Consider the following 27,287-nt stretch of genomic DNA (forward strand, 5'->3'; position numbering starts at 1 on the left):
TTAATACACCATCTTCTGCGTGTAAAAGTTACCACTCAGATCCCTTTTAAAGTTATGGACACTATCTCTAAACACAAGAAATAGGAGGCCATTCGGCCCCTTGACCCTGCTCTGCTCACAAAGATCACCTGATCTAACTGTGGCCTTATCTCCATTTTCCTGCCTGTCCTCCATAATAAGACCATAGAGTAAGACACAGAAGCAGAAGTAGGCTATTTAGCTCATTGAGTCCATTTGCCATTCAAATTACCTTATAATTCTGAATTCTACTTCCCTGCCTCTTCTCCCTAACCCTTGATTCACTTACTGATTAAAAACGTGCCCATCTCTGCCTTGAATGTACTTAATGACCCTCTCTGTAGAACCCTCTGGTGTGATGACTTCTATAGATTCACTATACTCTGAGAGAAGAAATTGCTTTTCTTTTCTGTCCTAACTGACAGACCCCTTCCTCTGAGATTACATGTCCTGGTAGTAGACTCTCCTACAAGGCAAAACAACCTCCGTACATCTACCTTGTCGAGTCCCTAAGAATCTTACAGGTCGTTCTGCTACAACGTGACAGCTGCGTTCCTCTGCAGCCTCGCATTTTAGAAAATTCCACTGTGGAAAATCACTATAGCCATTTAGCAGGAAGTTTGCGTCATCCAAACAAAGTTACAATTCATCAATCGCCAACTCGTGCTGACAAAACGCGCAGTATAGCAGAACAACCCGTATATCCTCAACTCCCTCGTCAATAAAACAAATGCTATTTGAAAAATTTGTTTCTTGCTCTCTCTCACACACACATCTCCACATTATATTTTAACAGTTCACTTCAATTTTCTGTTTTTCTCACGCATTTTGTTACCATCGTATTTTTATTTTCTCCCAAACTGCCTTCTTCCTGCTCTCTCTCTCTCCACACTAATAGTTCAGTCTCTTCCCTCATAGCTCTCTTTCAGTTTCTCTCTGTTCTGTTTAACAGTTTGATTTCTTTCACTCTCTCTATCTCAGACAACTCTTTGATCTCTGGCAATCAGTTTTCCTTCTGTGCCATGTGCTCCCTGACAGTCCTCTTTCAGACTACTGTCTGTTTAATCTCTCATACTCTGTCCAACTGTTTCCTCAAATTCTTTTATCATCTGTCATCGTCTGTCTGACATGCCCCTCTATCAGTTCTTTCTTTCTGCTGTCTCTCTCTTGCCCCTGATGTCAATTCCCTTTCTGCCTGTCAACTCAAGATCCCCCACTTTCCTCTGACAATTCTGTTCTAGAACCCCTCCCAGTTCATACGTACACCAGCTCAACTGCCCCTCACCTTTCCCATTATGAAAGAAACTGAGGGACGAAAAAAAACACCTCGTAGGAAATGTCCCATGTCTCCTGTGTGCCAAGAGGCTGCCAGAGGGGAATGTTTCTTAATTGTAGGATTGCCCTGGAGAGCTAGAAGGTGGGTAAAACAGGCTGGTGACCCCATCCATCAGCAGGAGAGACCTGGTTAGAGAGATTAGCTGAGGGCTTAAATGGATTGTGTGAAGCAGCTGCTGATCTTCAATCTTTTTCTGCTGTATCTAGCCCTCTGCCAGGACATGCCTGTAGGGACTGTCAATCTGCGCCGTCATCACATCTCACGGAGGAGTGTGCTGGACATTGCGTTTGTGCTGTGGTGCTACAGAAGCCGCTATCAGTTCTCCATTTACAGTGTGAACGGCTATGGGTGCTACTGCGGGAAAGGGGGTGATGGGGTGCCACTGGATGACTTTGACAACTGCTGCTTCAATCATGACTGCTGCTATGAGGAAGCCCTGCAGGCATCCTGTGCCAAAGGCACCAACGTCTACTTCAAGCCTAACTACTCCCTGTGCAAAATGGGCAGGGCAGAGTGCCCCGATGGCTCAGATCCCTGCTCCAGTGACCTCTGCCTCTGTGACAAGCAGTTTGGGGAGTGCCTGACTATTGCTACCTATCGAGAGGAGTACTCCAACTACCAGCAGAAGTTCTGTACTGAGCCCAAGAGGAAATGCCCACAAGAGGAGAAGATTGACATGGAAGGGGACACCAGAAGATAGAACAGGGGCCTCACCTGCCTCCGTTGGAATTTAAGAGTCTATGTTCCTTTATAAAACACAATTATATTCCTGTTAAACTTTATCAATGGGCGTTTTTGCCTGACATTTACTGCAGTATTAATGAAATCGGTTCTTGTGGGGTAGGGCGGAGAGTGATGGGGAAGGACTTAACCCTATTTTGGTATGCCCTCCCACTCCTCCCCTATTATGGGGTAGGCTGTGCAATGTAGCTCCTCATTGCCAGGGAGTTGTCCATCTTTAATCAAGGATTTTGTGGGTGGCACGGTGGCACAGTGGTTAGCACTGCTGCCTCACAGCGCCGGAAACCCGAGTTCAATTCCCACCTCAGGTGACTGTGTGGAGTTTGCACATTCTCCCCGTGTCTGCGTGGGTTTCCTCCGGGTGCTCCGGTTTCCTCCCACAGTCCAAAGATGTGCAGGTCAGGTGAATTGGCCATGCTAAATTGCCCATAGTGTTAGGTAAGGGGTAAATGTAGGGGTATGGGTGGGTTGCGCTTCGGTAGGTCGGTGTGGACTTGTTGGGCCGAAGGGCCTGTTTCCACACTGTAATGTAATGTAATGTAATCTAATCTAATCTAAGGAGTCGATATCTCCAACCCAAGCAGGGCTCTTATGCTGCATTGGTAGTGTCCCTACATCTCAGCCAGAAGGCCTAGATTCAAGTCCCATGAGCTCAGGAGTTGTGTTATAACATCCGAGAACAGGTTAATTAGGAAAACATCTAATTAGGAAAATACCAAAAGGAGAAACCAGTAAAATTGTCAACTAACACATACGAAATTGGCGACCAGTGGGTTTATTTTCAAGAATTGCAGTTTTTATTCCCCTATTGCTTTCTTCCCCTCTGGGATGAGCAGTGAAACCAAGCTACCTCATGGAGAACAGCTGTCTAGATTTCTGCTTCCCTTTTTGTGAGAAAAAGTGCTTCTTAACATCATTTTCAAAGACCTAAGTGTGAAGGAAGATGCCTGAGTTTAAGCAGCCAAAGAGAGTGTGGGATTAGGGGTCTTGTGGTACAATAGTAGTGGTCCATTACCTTTGAGTCAGGAGGCCCAGGTTCAAGTCCCACTGCTCCAGAGGTGAGCCTTAACATCTCTGAACTGGATGACTTGGAAAATACCACAAGGGTGGAGGATCAGTACAATGACCAAGCTGTCATGAACCTCATTAGTGTGGACACTTAAGCGCTTAGCCGCATTGACTGGACCTGCTCTCTACCTCAGAGCAAAACAAGCCAGAGCCCCCTGAATTGGCACCCTCGGGCCCACAGGATCCCATTCAAAAGGTAGCTGCATCATATTCCACGTGTTGGCCACTGTTGCTATGAAGAACGTAGCAACACAGAACAACGTGGCAACGTAGTCATGGAAAGAGTAGCATAGCAACAGCAAGATGAGCGAGGCAACATAACAACACCAGCAAGCTGCTGGTATAAGCTGTGTAGTCTGAGATTAGTGTGTGGAGAAAGGTAGCAATGGGAGAAACAAAACGAAACGAACCCAACCCACTGATACAGGAAGCCAGCTGCTAAAACAGCATGTGAAGTGGAGGCAGCAAAGGAGGGAGATTTAACCCATTTACTACCGTCCTAGCAGAGACAGAGGAGTGGGTATCGGTTTATGATATCATGTTATTTTTAGACATGAATTTTCTCCTGGTCCTCAGCATCCCCCTCCCCTCACTCCCCCCACCCCCCCAACCTTGGGTCTCTCTTCAATTGTTTTTAAAGATAGTTTTAGCACAGAAGGTGTTCGTACACAAACTTAATGGCAGCGCTAATAAATCATTTATTTTACCAGGGCTGAGAGCTTTTTGACAAAAGCAGCTGCTCGCAAACACGTCAAGGTGCTTGTCAGCAAAAGCACACAGCACTGTCCAACTCAGAGGCTGTGACAGGCTGTCTGTCAGATACACCGCACGGACAGAACTCAAGCGAAGCTCAGATTCACCCAAAGTGCCCAATCAAAATTAAAGTGAGCATGTAGCACTTTGTGATTCTGTTGTGCAAACCCTTCCTGGTCACTTCTTTAAACTGCAGGACCTGGGGACAGCCAGACTGATGAAGATGACATCTCTGGCTGGGTCAGCATTTAGTGCCCATCTGTAATTGCACCTTGAGAAGGTGGGGGTGAGCTGCCTCCTTTAACTGCTGCACTCCATGAGCTGCATGCAAACCCATTATGCTGTTAAGGAAGGAATTGCAGGATTTTGACCCAGCATCTAAATTGACATGAATTAGCTTTTTTTTTCTGCTGGTCTCCAGTCTTTTCCTTACATCTGTCTCTTTCTGTCCTTCCTCCTCTTCCCTCCCCATTCCTGGTATCTGTATCCCACTGCTCCATTTAGTCTCATCGTCTATCTATCCAGCATCACAATCTGAACCACAACAACTCTTCGCCTTTAAATAAACATTCTCCCCATTGTCTGCCTGTGAGTGGTTGAGATTTAATGCAAGGTCTGATGCCTCATTTATAGATGTATATATAGATTCGAGTACAGTGGTGTTCCTATTGCTGTATTAAAGACTCAGTGAGAGCTGGCTGCAATCCCAGCAAGGCAGTTCAAAGAATTGAATTTTGTTTCCAAATACTGAAATTAAAACATTGATACGAGACGAGTCAGATTGTTGTAAAAATAGACTGGCTCGCCAGTATTGTCTGGAGTAGAAAATCGCCTCTCTCTAACCTGCCTGGGCCGTATGTGACTCCAATCCAACTGATCTCTTGGATCAGCTTACTAGGCCATTAAATCAGGGCAAGAGAGGTTGGTAACAAATGCCAGATTGAGATTAAAACACAGTCCACAAATACGCAGAATGAGGTTTTAAAATAATTACCAGTTCCATTGCACAGAGATCGGCAACTGCGCCCAGTGCATTATGGCACAGTTCAATAATTTCTACACTATCTTTAAACTGTTCCTAAGCTGTCAAGACACCTTCCTCCACATTCCTCCTCGCTTTATCCACACTGCTTCAAAATCAAGATTCATCTACATTAAAGATGCTCATCCCTAGCAGCAACATCATGGTAATACCATTGGACTAGCAATGCAGAAACCCAGACCAATATTCTCCAGAAACAGGTTCAAATCCCAACATGGCAGATGGAGAATTCAATAAAATCTGGAGTGAAAGAATTGGTTGAATGGTCATGTCCCCTCACCCAAAGACGAGTTAAGCCAGTGAAATTTAACTCTGCAGAAAGCAGTCGAGGCCAAAACATTGCATGATTGCAATAAAGAACCGGGTCTAGTATTCAGGACGAAAGTGACGAGACGGTTTGAGAGAAAAGCAGAATGAACGGCAGAACAGGCTTTAAAGCCCACTTGGCTCACTAATGCCCTTTAAAGAAGTTGCTCTGGCCTACACTTGATCTTAGATCCACAGCAATGTGGTTGATCCTTAACTGCCCTCTGGGAAACTGTAGATGGATATATCCCGGGATACACAGATCTCAAGAACAAATAAAAGATGAAAGAAAAAGGAGTTTCATGTTAAAAAGTTGTTATTTCTGTTAGTGGGAGCTTGCTGCATGCAAATTGGCTGCATGTCAAATGTATTTAATTGGCTGAGAGACTCTTTGGGACTTGCCGTGGTTGCAAAAAGTGACAAATGCAATTTTGTTGGAGCAAATTACTGCAGAAGCTGGAATCCATGCTGAAAACAAAAATATGCTGGAAATTTACTGCAGGTCAGGCAGCATCAATGGAGAGAGAGAGAGAGAGAGAGCAAGCTGACGTTTCAAGTCTAGATGACTCTTCATCACAGCAATTTGGTTTTCGCCTTTAAATTTTACGTATTTTAAGTTTGAGATGGTGAATGAGTAATAGGAAATTCCCAGGGCTCTCGTCCACTCTGGGTGTGCCCTGCATCATTTCAACCACCACTGATTTGAGTTAAAAATAACCTCCCTTTGAGGTTCATAATAATGATTTACAAAAATCAGACCAGCAAATTTTCTCACTGCTAAACCGCAACTAAATCTGAAAAATAACAAATTAGATAACAAATAACCTGGTTTATACTCATTCTCTTTTTCTTACCTTCACTTTTCTCTGCACCTCTTATCTAACAGTCTTGTCTCAATATCAACTCCAGCCCAGAACTCAGAAGATTAGGAAGTGCAGTGACATAACTAGACTCTGCTGCTGTCCACCTGGAGTAACCCCCTGTTACCGTGGCCTTACCAATTAGCATGCGTACAGTGGTGCCTCAATCTACACCTGAAACCAGTTGCCAGAACTCAGTTTTCACAGCAAAATCGGAAAACACAGGTGACTTACTGGTGATGGTTAATAGAGAGAAAGGAAACCCCATGAGTGATGTGGTGATGGAGACACAATGCTCAGTTGAGTTCAAGATGTACAAAGAATTACAATGAAATCAGGATTCATATCTTTACCTAGAATGGGGGTGGGGGGGGGGGGTGAATATAGACCTCTGTCACCATTCTGAGGCGAAGAGTATTGCAAAATGAAGTCAGAACAAGGAGAAAAGGAGGAGCAGAATGGGGCAATAGAGCAAAGAGGAGGAAGATATGGTCATATATTAAAATGAAAATTAGGGAAGAAGCTATCTCTTGTAGGACAGATGGTCCAAATGGCCTGCCTCTATGCTGCAGACTCAATAATAACTGGATCCCAAGCTCAGCAGGATTCTAAGGCATGTCCCCAACCAACATTGACAATGCTGCAATAGGAAATCCAAAAAGGGGATGTCTTCAAAGACTGAATTGGGTTGAACTCTCTGATTGGACACAATGATCACATGGCTTCAAACCATCCCACAATTGGTTGCCTGGCACCTCCAAATGCCCAAGGCCCTACCTTCACATACTGATGAACAAAATCACATCATCCCACTGGATGATTCCAGATGCCAATCAAGCAGCTATTACACCCCAGATTTTATTGAATATTTATATTCATTACATTAAATTAAGTATATTTAATTATATTGTATGTCACTGTTTTGAGCTCCTCACTTTAGGTTGGATTCATTGGTAGAGGGTTGCTTTTTGGAGTGGAGGCTTGTGACCTACGGTGTGCCACAAGGATCGGTGCTGGGTCCAATGCTTTTTGTCATTTTTATAAATGATTTTGATGTGAATATAAGAGGTATGGTTAGTAAGTTTGCAGATGACACCAAAATAGGTGGTGTAGTGGACAGTGAAGGTTACCTCAAAGTACAACAGGACCTTGATCATATGGGCCAAAAGGCTGAGGAGCAGCAGATGGAGTTTAATTTAGATCAATGTGAGATGTTGGTAAGGCAAACCAGGGCAGGACGTCTACGGTTAATGGTCGGACCCTGGGGGTGCAGGTACATAGTTCTTTGAAAGTTCAGTTGCAGGTAGACAGGGTGGTGAAGAAAACATTTGGCATACTTGCCTTCATTGGTCAGAACATTGAATTCAGGAGTTGGGAGGTCATTTGCAGCTGTACAGGACATTGGTGAAGCCACTTTTAGAATACTGCATGCAATTCTGGTCACCCTTCTATAGAAAGGATGTTGTTAAACTTAAGAGGGTGCAGAAAAGATTTACAAGGATTTCGCCGGGACTGGAGGGTTTGAGTTAGGGGAGAAGCTGAATAGGCTTGGGCTTTTTACCCTGGATCATCAGAGGCTGAGGGGTGACCTTATCGACGTTTGTTAAACCATGGAGGACATGGATAGGATGAATAGACAAGGTCTTTTCCCCAGGGTGGGGAGTCTAAAACTAAAGGGCATAGGTTTAAGGTGAGGGGGAAAAGATTTGAAACGGACCTGAGGGGCAACTTTTTCACCCAGAGGGTGCTGCGTGTCTGAAATGAGCTGCCAGAGAAGTGGTGGAGACTGATACAAATACAACATTTAAATTGCATCTGGATGGGTACACGAATAGAGCCAACTGTTGGCAAATGGGACTAGGTCAGATTGTGATATCTTGTTGGCATGGATGAGTTGGATTGAAGGATCTATTTCCATGCTGTGTGACCCTATGACTCTATAACTGGATTGGAAACAGTTCAGTCACTCAGCTGACTCATATATTGAAAAGACTTGTCATTTGAAGAAAGATTGAGCAGGTTGAGCCCACGTCCACTTGAGTTGGTAATCTTTTTGATACAGATATCATTCTGAGGGGTCTGGATAAGGTTGATAGTGGGACGATGTTTCTCCATGCTAGAAAATCTAGAATTAGGAGGTACAATTTAACATTAATGAGTCTCCTGTTTAAGACAAAGATGAGGAGGAATCCTCTTGCCAACAAGCAATAATAGTGAGTCATTGAATATATTTAAGGCTGAGTTTAACTGATCAACAAGTGAGGTAAAAACAATGACTGCAGATGCTGGAAACCAGATTCTGGATTAGTGGTGCTGGAAGAGCACAGCAGTTCAAGCTACTTGGATGCTCACTGATCAACAAGTGAGTCAAGGGGAAAAGGCAAAGATGCAAGGAAATACAGATAAGACCTGTACTCCTGCTAATTTTTCTAGAACTGATTGTTGTGCCTCTTGCCCTGTGCAGTTTAGAGGGCACACTGGTTAATACTACAGTCAGGTCAACCGGGTGATGAAGCAAGCTGAAAGGAACAGGCCAGCCACCCCTGTTTCTATTTCCACTATTCTTACCAAAAACAAGTGTTAAGAGAGATTGAAGAAACAAATTTCTATGTTCCTCTGAAGTTGCCCCAGGATTTAATATTTAGTTTCTGGCAACCCTAGGTAAACCCACAGCAGGTTGGCATCCCTGAAGATGTCTATCCACATGATAGCATTCAGGATTCTGAAAGAGGTTCAGTAATAACTGGAGAAACTCAGCAGGTCTGGCAGCGTCTGTGAAGAGAGATAGAGTAACAGTGTTTCTAATCCAGTGATCATTCTTCAGAACAACTCTGAAGAAGGATTACTGAATGAGAAATGTTAACTTTGCTTTCGCTCTCGATAGATTCTGCCGAGCTTTTACAGCATTCTCTGAACTTCTTCAGCATCTGCTGTTCTTTGTTTTATTTCAGGATTATGAATCATTGTTCTCAGAGTTGAGTCAGGAGTCACAGAGTCGAGTCAGGAGTCACAGAGTCATACAGCATGGAAACAGAAGCTTCGGTCCAACCAGTCTGACCATAATCCCAAACTAAACTAGTCCCACCTGCCTGTGCTTAGCCCATATCCATCCAAACATTTCTTATTCATGTACTTATCTAAATGTCTTTTAAACATTGTGACTGTATCCACATCCACCACTTCCTCTGGAAGTTCATTCCACACAGAAACCACCCTCTGTTAAAAAAAAAATGCCTCTCATGTCTTTTTGAAATCTTTCTCCTCTCACCTTAAAAATATGCCCTCTGGTCTTGAAGTCCCCCACCCTTGGGAAAAGACACCTGCCATTCACCTGATCTACACCTCACGATTTTCTGAACCTCTGTAAGGTCACCCCTCAGCCTCCTGTGCTCCAGTGAAAAATGTCCCAGCCTGTCCAGCCTCTCCTTATAACTCAAACGTAGGTTAAAAAGTAGGTCAATGTCAGGGTCTGGTGAAATATCCTGGAGGGTACTGCCCTTTGTGTTGGGCATTTTGCACTCGGTTGCATGTTGCCACTTCTGACTGAGAAGATTGTGGGTACAAGGGTCACTCTGGGATTCGAGCACAGAAATCTAGGAATGATGGTGTGACGCTCCACTGCACTGAGGGGCTGCAATGCCAGGAATATTATCTTTGATGAGACATTGAAAGACCACATCTGCACTTTCAGGTGAAGTTAAAATATCCCACATCACTGGTCTGAAGAAGATGAAGAGAGTTCTAAGGAGTCCTGGCTGATATTCATCTCTCACATTTCAGAATTTATCATCTGCAAATTCCTCCATGGCTTCTGCTATCCTGATCCAACCTCCTAACCTCCTCCAAACCCACAAACATCCAAGCTTTCTGCCCTTTCCTAACTTTGACCTCTTGTGTTCTCACTACTGTCATTGTTTGACCATTGTCTGACCGTTGCTGTTTATGGAAAGCTTGCTCTGGGAAAATTAGTAGATGCCTTGCCCACATTGCAACAGTGACTAAACTTGAAGCCTGAAGTCGTAAAGGACGCTATGTGAATGCAAGAATTCCTATGGCCATCCCTAGCACAGAAAACAGTTGAGGCCAAAACATTGTATGATACCAAAGCCCAGTGTGGAATGGAAGCCAGTTGCCTGCAAGGACTGTGTTGGAAGACTGCTGTTCTGAATAATTTTTTCTCCATTTTATAACTTATTCATAAAACCTCTTCTAAGAACTGTTACTGAAGAAGCTATATGCAGGGACCTTTGTACCTAAGATGGCGCTATAAGTGGCGACTTGTACATATTTGAATACATGTGACAATAAAGGTAATTCCAATCCAATTCTAAGAAGGAACTGGATATAGCACTTGGTTCTAAAGGAATCAAGGGATATGTGGGAAAAGCAGGAATAGATTGTTGAGTTTTATGATCAGCCATCATCTTACTGAATGGCAGAGCAAGCTCAAAGGGCTGAACGGCCTCCTCTTGCTCCTATTTTCTTCGTTTCTTTCTCTCAGAAGTTAACAGAATCAGGACACGCTCCCTACCCTCACAGTAGGGAATTGTAAAACCTGGACTGCTTTTCCTCAGCTCTCCAGCTGTACATTTGCTGAAATTTGATCACGGCTGCAGTCTGCATTCACTCTCAAAAGAACAAGAATGTCAACTGAAAGTTTTGATTAAGGACAACTCTTGAAGCTTAACAACCTAATTGAGTTTATCTTAAAGAATTGGGAACGATGCCGCACATCAAACGGCTCAACGGCTGTTAGAGTCAATCCCTTGAGCGAGGAGGATATGATAGCACTGACTGGTTAAAGATGAAAGGACATTAAATTCTGTGAGCTGCAGCCTGATCTGAAGTCTGCTCGGGGACAATTACTGATGGAATCTGGGCCTGAGAGCATTGCAACAGCCAAACACAATTCCATCATGTTGGCATTTGGAGAGTGGGAGTGAGGAAGGGGAAGAGAGAAATAAAGCGAGGAAGAGAAAGACAGGCAAGGAGAAGGAAAGGGAATGAGAAGGAAGGAGGGAGGGGGGCAGATTAAGTGAGAAAATAGTGACACCATCAGAAGACAGAGAAGATTAGATTAGATTCCCTACAGTGTGGAAACAGGCCCTTCGGCCCAACAAGTCCACACCAACCCTCCAAAAATTAACCCACCCAGACCCATTTCCCTCTGACTAATGTACCTAACACCACAGGCAACTTAGCCTGACCAATTCATCTAACCTGCACATTTTTGGATTGTGGGAGAAAACCGGAGCACCCGGAGGAAGCCCATGCAGACACGTGGAGAATGCGCATACTCCACACAGACAGTCACCTGAGGATGGAATCGAACCTGGGACCCTAGTGCTGTGAGGCAGCAGTGCTAACCACTGAGCTACCATACCACCCTGGAAGATGCATAGATTCAGTGAGAAAATGAATGACAGCATGAAAGGGAGGAAGAGAGATAGATTCATTACTGCACAGAAACTTGCCATTTAGCCCAAACTGGTGACTCCTTCTGTTCATTGCACCCACATGCCTCCTTCCGTTGGACTGAATCAAGGTCACAGAGTCCCCACACTGTGGAATCAGACCATTCAGCCTATTGAGTCCACAACAACCCTGCAAAGTGCATCCCACCCAGACTCAACTCCCTACCCTACCACCCTGTATTTCCCATGGCTAATCCACCTAGCCCGCACATCCCTGGACATTATGGGCAATTTAGCATGGCCAATCCACCTAATCTGCACAGCTTTGGACTGTGGGAGGAAACCGGAGCACCCAGAGGAAACCCATGCAGTCACTGGAGGGTCGAATCAAACCTGGGTCCCTAGTGCTAGCCACCCACTGAGCCACCCAGCTTCAGCAAATTCCTCTATGTCTTTCTCTCTCCTTATCCAGTGTCCTCTTAAGTGCATCTGTATTAGAACATAGAAAAATACAGCACAGAACAGGCCCTTTGTCCCACGATGTTGTGCCGAGGTTTAATGCTAATGTAAAATATAATAACTTAACCGACACATCCCTCAACTCACTGCTATCTATGTGCATGTCCAGACATCACTTATATGTCCCTAATGACTCTGCTTCCACCACCACCACTGGCAATGCATTCCATGCATTCACAACTCTCTACATAAAAAACCCACCTCTGAGGTCTCATCTATACCTTTCCCCTAATATCTTAAAACTATGACCACTTGTACCAGTCAATTCTGCCCTGGGGAAAAGTCTCTGGCTATTGACTCTATCTATTCCTCTCATTATCTTGTATACCTTGATCAGGTCACCTCTCTTCCTCCTTCTCTCCAGAGAGAAAAGTCCGAGCTTATTGGTTGCAGTCACTCCTTGTGATAGACTTCCAGCTTCTCACCAGTTTCTGGGTAAAGACATTTCTCCTGAATTTCTCACTGGACTTATTAGTGACTGTGTTGTGTGGATGACTCCTCATTTGGAATCTTGCAGAAGAAATATCTCTTCTATTTCAAATTTGTCAAATATTTTCAAAATTCAAATATGCCCATTAGACACTTCTGGTCTTCCTTTCCCTTGATGCCAATAATATTATCACCCCTCAGCCCCCTCCTGCGTGTGAGAAAAACTCAGAATGTCAAATTATGCCAGATTGTCAACATTTATTGCTAAGTCTTTTAATCATGTTGCAGTGTAACTTTGATAACTAATGTCAACTCCTTCACCTTTTCCCTTGCTTTTTCCCTCAGCTTTTTCCAACAGTGGGCAGAAAAACTGTGCAGTAAGATGTCTTGTGAGCAAAGCTATTATCATTCCTGGCTATTGTATGTGTACAACGAGATAGGAAAGAGATATGTGTGCAGTAGTGACAGACTAATGTTAATCAAGCTAATATTAATTCCTCCCATGACAATATATATCTATCTAGGGCAGTACAGTGGTTAGCACTGCTACCTCACAGCACCAGGGACCTGGGTTCAATTCCTGCCTCGGGTGACTGTCTGTGTGGAGCTTACACGTTCTCCACACGTCTGCGATTTCCTCCCACAGTCTGAAGATGTGCAGGTTAGGTGTATTGGCCATGACAAATTCCACATTGTGTCCAGGGATATACAGGCTAGGTGGATTAGCCATGTGAAAGGAAGGGTTACAGAGTTGGGGTTGGATCTGGGTGAAATGCTCTTCTGAGGGGCAGTGTGGGCTCAATGGGTTGCACTGTGGAGATTCTATGATCTATACTGCACCTTTTTAATGTATCTTCCCAACGCATTTCACAAGAGCATTATGATATAAAAGAAAACACCATATAAGGAGATAGTAGGCCAAACAACTTGACACATGTTCAAAGAGGACACTTTAAGAAATGTCTCAAAAGGCAAAAGTGTGGTTGAGGGGGGGATGTGAGGGAATTCCAGAGCTTAGTGTCAAGGCAAGTATAGGTGTGGCCACTAATGGTGAAGCTACTATAACAAGGGGACAGATTTAGTGGTGTGCAGTTATCTCAGAGGTTTGTGTGATTGTAAGAGATTAGAGATAAAGCAGAGATAAATTCATGGTCAGACAAGGACAAAAAATGTAAAACCAAGCTGATGCTTGACTGGGATCCAATGTAGGTTAGACAGTGCAGGGATGATAAGGGAACAGGTCTGGATACAAGTTAAAACAATAATCTGTAATTAAGGATCCAGGCACGGGGGTGGGGGGCTAATAATTAGATACCACACTGTGAGTAGCAAATGTGACAAACCTTGAACATGAACCTGGGACAGGTCAAGACTGAAGTTTAAATACTTTAAAGGAGTTAATAAGGAGAAGAGGTTAAAAAAGATTAATGAGAAAAATGTCATCCAGTGCAAGCTTCAAGGTCCACTTAACATGTAGGATATCCACAACGGAGGTACACAGCATTGTGTAAATGCCATTGGGTTGCTGATGCAGAGCCTCAGCCTAATGTTCTGTGCACATACATCCAAAGGCCGCTATGGGAGATGGTAACATTTGTACTCAATAAAACCTGGAATTAAAACATAGTCTAATGATGACCATATTATAATCATAAAAACTCATCTGCTTCACTAACATCCTTTCGGGAAGGAAATCTTAATTGGTCTGACCGACATGTGATTCCAGACCCATTGCCATATCATTGACTCTTAACTGTCCTTATCAGTCCCTATCAGTTCAAGATGCAAGTGGAACAGCCAACTAATGTTGGCCTTGTGAACAACTATCCTATGTAAAAATTTTAAAGAAGAGGTCTGAACCAGTGCTATTTTCCCCTTTAATCACTCTTGGTATTTGCCACATCTTCCGCTGTGAGATACTGGATAAGGGATGTTTGACATAGTTCACTGCCACCAACTTTGCTTTGTCTGGGTCTGTCTAGTGATTAGTGTTAGAGAACATACCAACCTTGAACATCTACAGAACAGGCCCTGTTCTTAGATAAGAAGAAGGTTTATTGCATGAGTGATAAGTACAACTATATTTGGTCAGATATCATTACTCGGACAATAAAACAAAGAAATGCAAAAGCTGGAATCTGAATAAACAACAGCAAGTGCTGAAGAAGCCAAGCAGGTCTGACAGCGTCCATAAAGAGAGAATCAGAGTCAATGCCTCAAGTCCAATGACTCTTTGTCAGAACGTTAGTACGAAACTGGTAGATACATCTGCTATTTCCCAAAAGCTTAGGTTTAACTCACTGTCTCCACCCACAGACTATGTGACATGAGTACAAGCAGCAGAGCTCAACGTAACACAGACATTAACACTTTCAGAACCATTACCTTATACAACATTACAACCGAATTTTGATGCAGATTCAACTGGGATACTCCAGTGCAGCACAGCAGCTCCCCCTCCTGGTATGACTATCATATTAGAGCTAAACCGTCTGTCTAGCCCCATGCAAAGATGTCCTTCAATGCTCGTTGCTCAGTTCTTAAATGCTTGCAGCTTTTAACTCTCAGGATATCCGTGAAGGATTCCACATATAAAAATGTGTTCTTTTGTGTACTGCTTTTGCCAACCTCTGGATTCCACACTGCTTTAAAGCCTAATATGATTTTTCCCAAAAATGTATGGACAAGTAAGTTATATTCACATCAACAATATTTAATATTTAGGATACTGATTAGGAATGATCAGCCATGATCATATTGAATGGTGGTGCAGGCTCGAAGGGCAGAATGGCCTACTCCTGCATCTATTGTCTATTGTCTACTTTTCACACTCTCTCCTAAGGCAGGAAATTAGAAAGTGAAGGTATCTTTATGAATGATCATGTGCAATTGGCATATCCAGATTGCAAACTTATTTTTAAATATCCACCTTTATCATATAATCTTATTTATACCAAGGGATACAAAGGGAACACTTGTTCAGGAGATCTTTGTAAGGGGTCTTCACTGCTTACATAGGAGGGGTCCTGAAAAATCCACTGACACCTCTGCAGAGCCCAGTTGACTAAACAGTATTAAAAGGACAGCGTAGGGTAATACGTGCAGATCAAAGACTTAGCAGCCCGGGGCCAGATACAGGATCATGTTACTTCCAGTCTTCCAATACAGATTCACTCAGTGTCTTACCTTTGGGATGAACTCCCACAGTCCCTTAAAAGACCATTGGTTTAGCCACCTTTAGACTTAGCCCCAATGATTTTTTTTTCATCATGGATCCCACTCCTCACAATCCCTTTGATTGAGAAATTTCTCACTGGTAACCGACATACCAAAGCCCAGAATCCAAGATGCTTTACAACCAACAACTGACTTCTACTTGGAAAGACATCGGGCAGTTTGCGCACAGCAGGTTCCCACAAATAGCAATGTTGATGACCACATCAATTTTTTTTACATATTCTTTAAGGGAGAAATATTGACCAGGACATCGAGAAGGACTCAACATTTACAAAACAGCCGTGGGATTCTAACATGCACTGAGAGGGCCGATGGACACTTGGTTTAACATCTCATTTGGCCCTACCCACCAAAGAACATTCCACCCAGATCCTCCCTATCACTCTGCATTTCCCATGGCTAACCCACCTAGCCCACACATCCCTCGACACCTGGGAAATGTAGCTTGGCTACTCCACCTAACCTGCATCTCTTTGAACAGTGGGAGACAATCAGAGCACCCAGAGGAAACCCACGCAGACACGGGGAGAATGTGCAAAATCCACACAGATAGTCACCCAAGGTTGGCATCAAACCTGGGGTCCCTGGTGGAGGCAGTTGTACTTACCACTGATCCACTGTGCCAGAAGAGACAGACAGCAGGGAGAGAAAGAGGACCAACAGATGTGGAAGAGACAATTCATTGCTCTGGGTCTTAATCTGTACTAAACAAACTTCCTTATGCATGTTAAGCCGAAAATCAGGCATTAAATCGGGGTGCTAGGAATGGATCCTCCAATCAGTCTTTGCATGCTATAGTGCACGATCCTCAAATTAACCCCAAATCCATTCTGTATTTTGCAAGATTGAGTAAAAGACACCACAATGCACACAGTGTTTCAGCATTTATTGAGAAGGCAGCCTCATCCACTCTCAAAAGTAAATATTACTTTCTCTACTTAATATGGGTGAGACTCTAAGGGGCACATGGAAGAATGTAACCATACCTCAGCGCATCATTCATCTTCAGCCACAGTGGGTACAAACAGAATACTGTTGTTACATAAAGCTTTGAAGGAGACCCCAAGGCGGACGTACCAGGGAGAGGATATTTCCACTTGCATGATTCTTGTTCTCTCAGTACAATGAGTCTCCAGGGAATTTAACCTACCTTGAAGGTATATGATTATATATGTTCATATGATTAAACTTTCCCACCCTTTTCCCATGCCTTTGCATCAGCACCCTATAACTGCAGCCTATGAATGGTTCTAACATCAATATATAGTGGTAAATGTGTAACATAACCAGTTGGGAATGGAGCGAGATTAAATCAGGTTGCTCCTGACAGGTAACGTTGTTACCCTTCCCCCCCCCCCCCCCCAACAAATCATGAGAACAATCAAGACTTGTGCAATACCGTCCCAAATGAATTCAAAGATTCATTCTCCAAAAAGTCATAGTTTCTTTGACTCTTCCAGAAACCATGAGGTATTAATTTCAAAAGCTTGGTCCATTAATGATTTGATCACACTAACGTACAGCTGAACCACAACTGGTTCAAGGAATGAAGGGATTAAATTTGTGGATTTGTCTACAGGTAAAATTGTATTTGTACAAAAGCAACTAAGAGAAACTAGACCGAAACAAGTTCATACGATAGGGGCTGTCTAAACATCTCTGTACCTGTGCTTTTAATACTGAACAAATATTCCAATGGAAGTAGGGCACAGGGATAATATCAACTGGAGAGGAACCAAACAAGCTCTCAGCAATTCAGCCAAACCTCCACTTAACTCAACTCTTCACATTTGCTTTTGTTAATGGTTCAGTGTAAACATTCTTCAATTATTAGATTAATTAAATATGAACAAAAATGAGCAACCTACTATAGGGAAGATGTTGTGAAAGTTGAAAGGGTTCAGAAAAGATATACAAGGATGTCACCGGGGTTGGGAGGTTTGAACTACAGGGAGAGGCTGAATAGGCTGGGGCTGTTAACCCTGGAGCGTCGGAGGTTGAGGGGGTGACCTTATAGAGGTTTATAAAATCATGAGGGGTACAGATAGGGTGAATAGCCAAAGTCTTTTTTCCCCAGGGTAAAGGAGTCCAAAGGTAGAGCTCATAGGTTTAATGTGAGAGGGGAAAGATTAAAAGGGACCTAAGGGGCAACATTTCACGCAGAGGGTGGTACATCTATGGAATGAGCTGCCAGAGGAAGTGGTTGAGGCTGGTACAGTTACAACATTTACAAGATGGGTATATGAATAGGAAGGGTTTAGATGGATATGGGCTAAATGTTGGAAAGTGGGACTAGATAAATTTAGGATATCTGGTTGGCATGGATAGATTGGATCATAAGGTCTGTGCTGTACATCATTATGACTCAATAACCAATTCTGTGGAAATACCAACATGTAATAAAAGGTCATAGCCGCAGTTACTTTGGGATGGAGTTAGGAGGGAGTATAATTGAACTATCCCATTGTTTGAGAGTTCACATTGTAAGGATAATTGCTATTTATACTCATGAGTAAGACTTTCAATGTAGCACTCTACTGGAGGGTAAAATCGGGTAGCATATTATATCGGGGTTTCATTTCCCCACTCCCCCCCCAATCAAGCAAAAGTGACAGATTACCAGGATCGAAACAGCCAATCTCTAACAGCCACACCTTTGCCTGATCCCTGCAGCTATATTATTAAGTGGTGTTGGGAAAGTGAACAGCTTTTTTAAAGTGGAGTTCAGTAAAAATGGACAGCCTATCAGGCCAGTAACACAGATGCTGGAAATGGAATCTAAAACCATGGGACAAGGTAACACATTTTCTTGTCAGTGTTAAAGGAAGATTGGGAAGTTAGAGGAGTAGAAAGTAGAGTTTGATGCCTAGGCATCTGTACCTTATTAAAGTTGACATCTTTCAGAAACTTTTCTCGTTCAAAGTTATGGGCAATATGAGATGCAACCTGTACACGCATCAGCCAGCCCTGTCAAGTGAGTGGAAAGGGAATTTTCTACGAATGTAAGGTATATAACGGCAAACCTGACTTGGTCAAGATTACCTTTACCTTTGATAGCTGTCGCTAGTTAGAAAATTCTCTTGTCGCTTACCTCTGGGGTGTCCTTTACCTAAAAGAGATAGGCAGGTATTTTTACAAGTACAATGTATTACAACAACAGGGAGTAAATGATTGGAGCAGTCAGATTGTACAGTCAATTTAGTTAGGTACAGGCAGTAGGTATCGCCTCAAAACATTTACTTCTAAAATACTTCCATCATTTTGGCAAAGTGCTCTTAATGATATTTATTGACAATGATCCAATTAATGTTGAATAGGTGGTGCACCGAACTGCTTCTACAACTTCAATTCAAATTCAAAACTGCTCAATAACTGTTCATAACTATAATTTCTCCATTTTTGGCTATATACTCAACAGATTGACTCACACAATGGGTTCTCAATTATTTAGTGTTCAGCAATGTTGAAGTTCATTGATAAAGTCAACACCCTTTTCAAGTTCTGAGATTAATCATGTGAAATAACTGACTTAATTATTTGTTGTTCAAATTGCTACATAATTCTATCTATAAATAACACAATGTTTGCCATTACAACACATCAATTTAGGTAATGAAAACTATGGTCTTGCAATCAATAAATCACTGCCAGTCTTGACCTTGGTATTCAGTCAAGAAAGGGTTTGCTCATTTATCAATAGCTAGTGGCTCTCCGAATTGAAAGTAGGTAAAGGCAACTTGAATTCAATTTAAATTGAAGAATGTTAAGAAAATTTAATGATCTAAGCATTAGCATCATTCGTTTCTGCACCTAAGCTGCCTGAAAAATCACTGAGTGATAAGTTATGGATGAGCATGGCTCCAAAGAGCAGCATGGTGGCTCAGTGGTTAGCACTGCTGCCTCACAGCACCAGGGACCCAGGTTCAATTCCAACCTCAGGCAACTGTCTGGGTGGGGTTTGCACATTCTCCCTGTGTCTGCGTGAGTTTCCTCCCACAGTCCAGAGGTGTGCAAGTTAGGTGAATTGGCCATGCTAAATTGCCCGTAGTGTTAGGTGCATTAGTCTGAGGGAAATGGGTCTCGGTGGTTTACTCTTTAGAGGGATGGTGTACTTGTTGGGCCGTAGGGCCTGTTTCCACACTGCAGGGAATCTAATCAGAACACTGAAGAAGTTCAGCACACTCAAGCACAAAGTAGTCCATTCAAAGAGTAGGTATCGGACACCCTCAAATTCAAAGCCTGCATCACCATAATGCACAATGGCAGCAATGCGTAGCATCTACGTGATACACTGCAACACATCATCATTAATGGTCCTTTGACAGCTCTTTCCAACCCTGCAAACTCCTGCCATCTTGAGATATAAGGGCTTGCGAACACACTACCTGGAAGTTCCAGTCCAAGTTTCCCTATCTTGATTTGGAATTATATCGCTATTCCTTCACTATCACTGGGTCAAAATCCTGGAACTGCCTTCTGTGGGTACTTAACCCTAAGGATAGTAGTGGCCCCAGGCAGCAGTTCAGGACAGTGAGGGATGAGTGATGAATGTTGATCTCACTGCAAACACCCACATCCAATTTCCACAGCATAAGTAAAGTTGGGAGTTTTGATAGCAAGAAGCAATACTCCCTCTAGTGCATGAACCTTTCAGTGCATAGCAATGACTTCTGAGAGATGAAGTCAACGCACTGGCACACCAGTTTGCAAACCTCAGGAGATTAGATTCCCTACAGTGTGGAAACAGGCCCTTCGGCCCAACTAGTCCACGTCAACCCTCCGAAGAGTAACCCACCTAGACCCATTTCCCTCTGACTAATGCACCTAACACGATGGACAATTGAGCATGACCAATTCACCTAACCTGCACATCTTTGGACTGTGGGAGGGAACCAGAGTACCCGGAGGAAACCCACACAGACACAGGGAGAATGTACAAACTCCACACGGACAGTCACGCGAGGCTGGAATTGAACCTGGGACCCTGACGCTGTGAGGCAGCAGTGCTAACCACTGAGCCACCGTGCCACCCGTCCGCTCTAGATCCCTAGAGAAGTTGTGGAGCTTAGAGACAACATTAGCTGGAAGCTTTGTCATCTGAACCTCGGGTGAACATCTATAGAACCGTCATGTTCGCAGTTTTCCTTACAGTTAGATATGGAAAATCAATCTAAATAAGTTAGATAAAATGATTGCAGATTTGGGTAGTTTTGTTGCTGGAACGATTCTCATCTACTCTTCTCCCCACTAGCCTCACACACACCAAATAAACATAAAGGAATTGAAAATATAATTAAGAATCCAATAGCACAAATCTCCTACCTCTTGTGACTCTATCACACAAGTCTCTAGGTTTTGCCCATTAATGAACAAATCACATTTTTTGTCTGCAGGCTTGCAGAAATACATACTCATCATGTCTTGGGAGGGAAGCACATTTCCAAATCTTTAGCAGAGGAAAGAAATATGTGCAGAAGGTAAAAGATAAAAGGTAAAGTCACCATTAGTCCTACCAGACCATAGGGCTACTCTCTCATTAAAGAGAGATGACCGGTGATGGTTTAACCTGAGGGACACCATACTCAAGACAATGGATGAGGTTGAGAAGAATCTTTTAGTTCAGGAATTGAACCCACTCTATTTGCCGTACTCTGCATTGTAAACCAGACGTTCAGCTAATTGAGCTAAACTGGGCCTCAGAGGATAAAAGACATTAAAACAGATGAGGACGTCATGTCTCAGAAACATCTCGAAGCATATTACACACAATGAAATAGTTTAGAAATGTTGAAAAATGAGTCTAAAGTTTTAGTTTCATTCACACGTAAGTTCAATTATTGAAGTTAAAAATAATGTGGGATCTCTTTCTCCCTCAATCTTAATAACTCCTGCTGAGATTATAGCATTCTCTCCTTGTGGGATAAAAACACCAATGATTCTGTGTTAGAAATAATGATATCAGTCAATCTGTTTATGAGTGTTGGTTGAGAGATAAAGAGAACGAGACATTGGGCAAGACAATGGGAGAAGACCTTTGTTCATCTTGGAATAATACCATGGGACGGAGCACTGATTGAACTTTTCATTCGAAGAATAGCACCCCCCTAGCAGTGCAGCGCTCTCTTGCAATCAGTTTGCATGATGTGCTTCATTTAGAGTCGAATATGATGTCCTTTAGCCCGGAGTTCATAATACAATCAGATGAGCAGAACTGACGTCTATGTACACAATAGGTGGTGATTCTAGGACTTGGTTGGCCTTCTACTCGTGAGGCTTTGCATAACGTTCCACAGATGGCTGGAAACAAAGTGGCAGTATAAAGAGTAGAAATTGCGTATATGTGGTCCTATTCACTGAAAATTAATACTGTTCTATACCTAGTCATTATTCCATAAGTTCACACTGAAACCCTGGAAATTCCTGAACCAGGTGGATCCAGTCATTCAAACAACAGTGTGCCCATCATGCAAGACCCTTTGCGTGAAGGATAGGAATACCTGAAGAGGCAAATTCTTTTTTCCCCAGCACTCAACAAACTCCTGAGTATCTGGGATCTCTGGTACACTTGTATTGTGAGAGCAAATGGCACACACAACGCTGAGCTCCTCACAGATGTGTAAACTCATCAGCGCATTTTGGGCCATTAATTAAGCACTGCAACAGCACAATGTAATACAAAATTTTGTCATCTGTGGTCCCATTACTAAACACAAGAGGTGCTGACCCAAAGACGGCAAATGTAAAAGCCTGAACAGGCCAAATAGCAAAGACCTCTGACTCAGTCAGGAATGTCGCTGTCAGTCCTGTAGGCTTGTTTGCGGAGATGGGCCTCAATCTCATCTCGAAACACCAGCATCCCAAGGTGAGCCTGGGAAGCCTCGTTCATGGCTTTTGACTGAATGCACATGCGGTACTGCTCTGGAGTCAGCTCGTCTGCGCAATGCTTCTCGTGCCACAGGTGGAAGAGGCTGGAGACCGGTGTCCGCACCACAATCAGGTCACTGTGGAGATACTTTCTGTACAGGTGGACATCCTCCCCTCCCCACCCTTTCACATCCAGGTCAAAGCCACCTGTGGAGAGAAAGAATTCATGTTTAGCTTGTGTCTTGTCATGTTGCAGGTGTCCCCCATCCAACAACATTACTTCAAAATACAGTGAAAACAAAGCTGGGAGAAAGTTGGAAGACGAAATCCCACAAATAGCAAATTTCATTCACTGGGGATGCTGGAAGAGGGATAAGATTGTTGGTCGACTTTTCATCAACTAATAAAGCAGGATATTAAGGAGAACAGCGAGTCAGGTTCTTGGTTTACATTGAAATAGTGTGGTTTTTCAATCAAGATTGGATTGGACTGTCAGGCTAGGACATAGGCTGTGCACACAAGTTCTGAAATAAGGTTTAACTAGTGTTCTCACTTTAAGAACAGTTGAGGCAAGCTTGGAGAATAGGTGACAGTGAACACGGTGATCTTAGCGCTGATCTCTGTCTGTAATCCAAGATGATGCTGTCTTAAAGGGTGGAGAAAACAAATTCAATAACTCTCAAAAGGAAAGTGAATAAACAATTATTAGGACAGGGAAGAGGAGACATTTCTCCACCACAGAATGACAAGCCTGTGGAATTCATTACCACAGGAAGTAGTTGATGCCAAAACATTGAATGAATTCAAGAGGTGGCTTGACATAGCAGTTGGGGGGTGAATGGGATCAAAGGTTATGGGGAGGAAGCAAGATTAAGCCATTGAGTTGGGCAAGCATTCGTGATCGTGATGAATGATGCAGCAGGCTCCAAAGGCTGAGTGGCCTCCTCCTGCTCCAATCTTCTATATTTCTATCGAGGAGGAAAATGGGACTAATGTACAAAGAGTCAGCATAGGCCGAATGGGTCAGATGGCCTCCTGTACAGCCTTCTACATAAAGATCCAAGTGACTGTTGTCCAACCAGGTCCAACCCAACTGAATGTGAGCCAAGCAGAGGATGGATAGTTGCCGGAGAAAGGTATCTCCAGGCAAAAATATGTGATAAAGTCTATGGCAGCTTGCCCCATGACGTTGTATTTGAGTTTCAATGTGATGACACCACCATGTTATGGTAATTGTGGAAACAATCTACATTCCAGCTGTGCAGTCAAGATTGCAAATTTCTTGTGGATTTTGTCTTAGGGGGTAGGTTTCCAATGAATCTGAAGATTACCTTCATGTGACCAATTGTGCTAAAAACAGTGCAGATATACCAATATTAAGTGTGCTGGGAGCTAAACAGAAAAGAATCACTTGCACTTATAAAGCTGTAAAGTAGGAAATTCAGCTGCCAATTTACACGCAAGACCTCACAAACCAATGATGAGATCATGACCAGATAATTTTTTTTTCCATTTGACCTTTGGCCAGGACAAGGGGAACAGCTCTGCTGCTTTCATTTGAATACTGGTCATATGACCTTTCGTGTCCGCATTAGCAGGCAGGCCTCCAGTTTAACATCTCAACTGTCCTCTGATTGGTATGGTATCGAGTCGTCAGTGAAGTTGATTCATCCACAGAAAATCTTCTTAACTGAAACAATTCACTCCCGAACACCAACAGTGCTGCCCATTCACTGAAATGAGGATTGCCCCTAGTTGCTAGTCACTGACATAAGTAAGAGTGAACAATTCTCACAACAAGGAATGAACCACAACTCAAAACTATGCTCACTCACCAATAGTGAGGAAATCGGAGCGATATTGACAAGTCATCCCAAATCCAAAATCTCGCCAGAACCCAGAATCTTTCTTGTGCACCTGTGTGAAAGTTAGAAAGAAATGAGCACAGCTTCGCAGAACAAAAGTGATGTTAGCTTCCCAATAATTTCAACAGACAGTGCAAAATATTAGTTCACTTCTTTGCATCATATCACTCATTACAATCCAAGAATTGTGAAACAATGGCATTATCTGCTCGAATCAGAGGTAGGTTCAGGCAAGAATTAAAGTATCCAGCCTCAAACAAGCAATATATCCCTCAATCCTGTGCATGTCACAACAATCATCATATTAATGGAATAGAGGAATTGAACTGGTCAAAGCTATCGTTGTAGTCTACTTGAACTTCAGCAAACCTTGTGATAAGGCCCCACATGGGAGAACCCGTGACATCCAAAAAAATTTGGGAAATTGGATCCACAGTTGGCCGAGTAGCAGGAGGAAGACAGTAATAGTTGAGGGGCGTTTTTCCAACTTGAAGTCTGTCTATTGGGGTCTCACAGAGGTCAGAGTTGGGACCCTTGCTGTTTGTAGTTTACATATATGATTTAGACTTAATGTGGGAGGGTTGATCAGTATTTTTACAGACAATGTAGAATAGAGAGGAGGATAGCCTTCCAACAGGATATGGACATGCTGGTCAGGTAGGCTTATCAGTGGCAAATGCAATTCAATGCAGATAAATAGGAGATGATGCACTTGGGCAAGACAAACAAGGCAAAGAATACATAAGAAGCATCAAGGATCACAGGGATCTTAGTGCTCATGTATCGGACAAGGTCAATAAAGAGGTTAAGGCGGCATATGGTATACTTGCCTTTATTAGTCAAGGCATGGAGTTTAAGAGCAAGGATCTTATGTTAGAACCGTATAAAAGTTTGGTTAGGTTGAAGCTAGAATATTGTGCGCTGTTCTGGAATTATAGGAGGGATGTGATAGCATTGGAGAGGGTGCAGAGGAGATTTACCAGGATGTTGCCTGGGATGGAGGGTTTCAATTATCAATAGAGATTGGACAGATTGGGTTTGCTTTCCTTGGAGCAAAGGCAATTGAAAGGTGTCATGATTGAGATGGATAAAATTATCAGGGGCATACATAAGGTAGACAGGAAGAAACTTCAACCCTAGATTGGGGGTGGGGCGCTGAATTAATGATCAGAGGGCACAGATTTAAGGTAATAATATGAAGGTTTAGAGGAGATGTCAGGAGAAACCTTTCCACCCAGAGGGTGCTTGGAATCTGGAACAGACTATCTGTAAAGGTGGTAAAGGCAGAAACCCCATAGCACTTAAGAAGTAGTTAGATATATGCCCTGGCATCGCAAAAGCACAAGGCTAAGGGCCAAGTGCTGGGAAATGGGATTAAAATAGTTAGGTGGTTGTTTCTGACTGGCATAGACATGATGAGCAGTAGATCTCTATGACTTTAGTTCTATAGTCAGCATAAGACCCTGCTGTCAATCTCCCAAGAATTTCAAAATCAGTTGTTAATGAGGCTCAAAGACGAATTGAACCATTAGATTCATGCTGTTACAGATTAAAACATGCCTTTTATCCTCCTATACATTTTAAAAATAAAAACAATGCATCAACAATAAGAAAATGTCTTCTTGGAAGTTCAAGGGTCCTTTTAAGTTGGAACTCTCAATGGTGTCAGAGCTGGGTTCCATCAGGGAAAGTACAGAGAGCACACTGGAAGCACAGGAGGGAGAACAAGACAATGTACATCTCTGTAGTATATATACTCAGGTCCAAGGGAAATACTTCAAGGCACATCAATATAGTAAATCACTTTTAAAAGCAGCTGTGCAGGTGTTATGAGGCAAATCCATTAGTTTTTGGTGTATGATAAAACCACAAACAACAAGAACATAAATGAGCAATGCATCTATTTTATTTCCCCCACACATGTTGAGCTGAGGGAGGAATTTTGACCAACACCTGTCTTATCTTCAAACAATCTTTAACATCCACCAGGACCATGAGAAAAAGTTGTTGTGACCTCACTTATAGTCAGCCTCGTTTGAAAGATGACTGGGCAACAATACCAACCCCTCCCCGAGTCCGCCCTGTCCCAATCTTTGAAACTATCTAATGATGAGCTGTACAATGGAGGTGCAAATATATAATAAAATGCAGACAAATGTGGTCTAAAAGAAAACAATTAATAAGTTACATGACCTATATAAAAAAAACACTCACCAGCTGCTGCTCAATGGATGGGGCACCATCCAGATTGGCGTAGACAATAGCTGGATTGTACAAGCTGAACACAACAGGGTAGAAAACTTTCTTACCTGTGGGGAAAAAAACCACGTTTATTAAATGCTGCAAATAAGAGACAGATAGAAATGAAATTATGTCAGGAGGCACTGTATAAAACACGATAATGCAATATAAAAAATGGCAGGTAATGATCCAGATGTGCAGCTACACATGCAACCTTTTTTTTATATATAAGACTGAAATTTTCAGTCTGTCCAAAGTTGTACAACAGCATGGAGGATGTAAAATGAATCTGGGTTGAAACATCACAAACAGATAGATATATCGATCTGGGGCATTCTAACTAAGACTCTCAGACTACAAGGGTTAAGCAACTCATATTCCAGAACTGAACACCATGCTGTTGATAAATGGCTAGAAGTGATACATGATTTAATACAGTCATTTAAGTGACAAATTTTTATAAATGCAAATTATTGTTATTATAAAAATAGTAGAGCACTGAAAGAGGCCATTCTGCCCACTGATTACACACCAGGAACACAGAGCTTCTTGGGATACAAAAGGTACTGAAATTGAGTGGATGCAGCAGCTCAG

General features: G+C 42.8%; 2 protein-coding genes across 5 annotated transcripts in view; one reads left to right on the top strand and one right to left on the bottom strand.

The window, feature by feature from the left end:
- Positions 1-1,508: 1,508 nt before the first annotated feature.
- On the top strand, positions 1,509-2,054 carry LOC140484527 (basic phospholipase A2-like). Its single transcript, XM_072582906.1, has one exon. The coding sequence runs from the start codon at positions 1,509-1,511 to the stop codon at positions 2,052-2,054; it is 546 nt and encodes a 181-aa protein (XP_072439007.1).
- Positions 2,055-16,594: 14,540 nt separating this feature from the next.
- The window catches only part of csgalnact2 (chondroitin sulfate N-acetylgalactosaminyltransferase 2), a 60,712-nt gene continuing 50,019 nt past the window's right edge, over positions 16,595-27,287 (bottom strand). For all 4 annotated transcript variants that reach the window (XM_072583497.1, XM_072583496.1, XM_072583495.1 and 1 more), the window contains 3 exons: positions 26,667-26,761; positions 24,423-24,504; positions 16,595-22,794 (listed from right to left, as the gene is read on the bottom strand). In XM_072583497.1, coding sequence (XP_072439598.1) covers positions 22,502-22,794; positions 24,423-24,504; positions 26,667-26,761 — 470 coding nt within the window. In that variant the 3' untranslated portion in view covers positions 16,595-22,501. The remainder of the gene's footprint in view (positions 22,795-24,422; positions 24,505-26,666; positions 26,762-27,287) is intronic.

Source organism: Chiloscyllium punctatum, chromosome 13 (genome assembly GCF_047496795.1).
Source record: "Chiloscyllium punctatum isolate Juve2018m chromosome 13, sChiPun1.3, whole genome shotgun sequence".
NCBI lineage: Eukaryota > Metazoa > Chordata > Chondrichthyes > Orectolobiformes > Hemiscylliidae > Chiloscyllium > Chiloscyllium punctatum.

What these genes read in the sequence shown, in the direction of transcription:
- LOC140484527 (XM_072582906.1), top strand. Translation starts at nt 1,509, where the DNA reads ATGGATTGTGTGAAGCAGCTGCTGATCTTCAATCTTTTTCTGCTGTAT.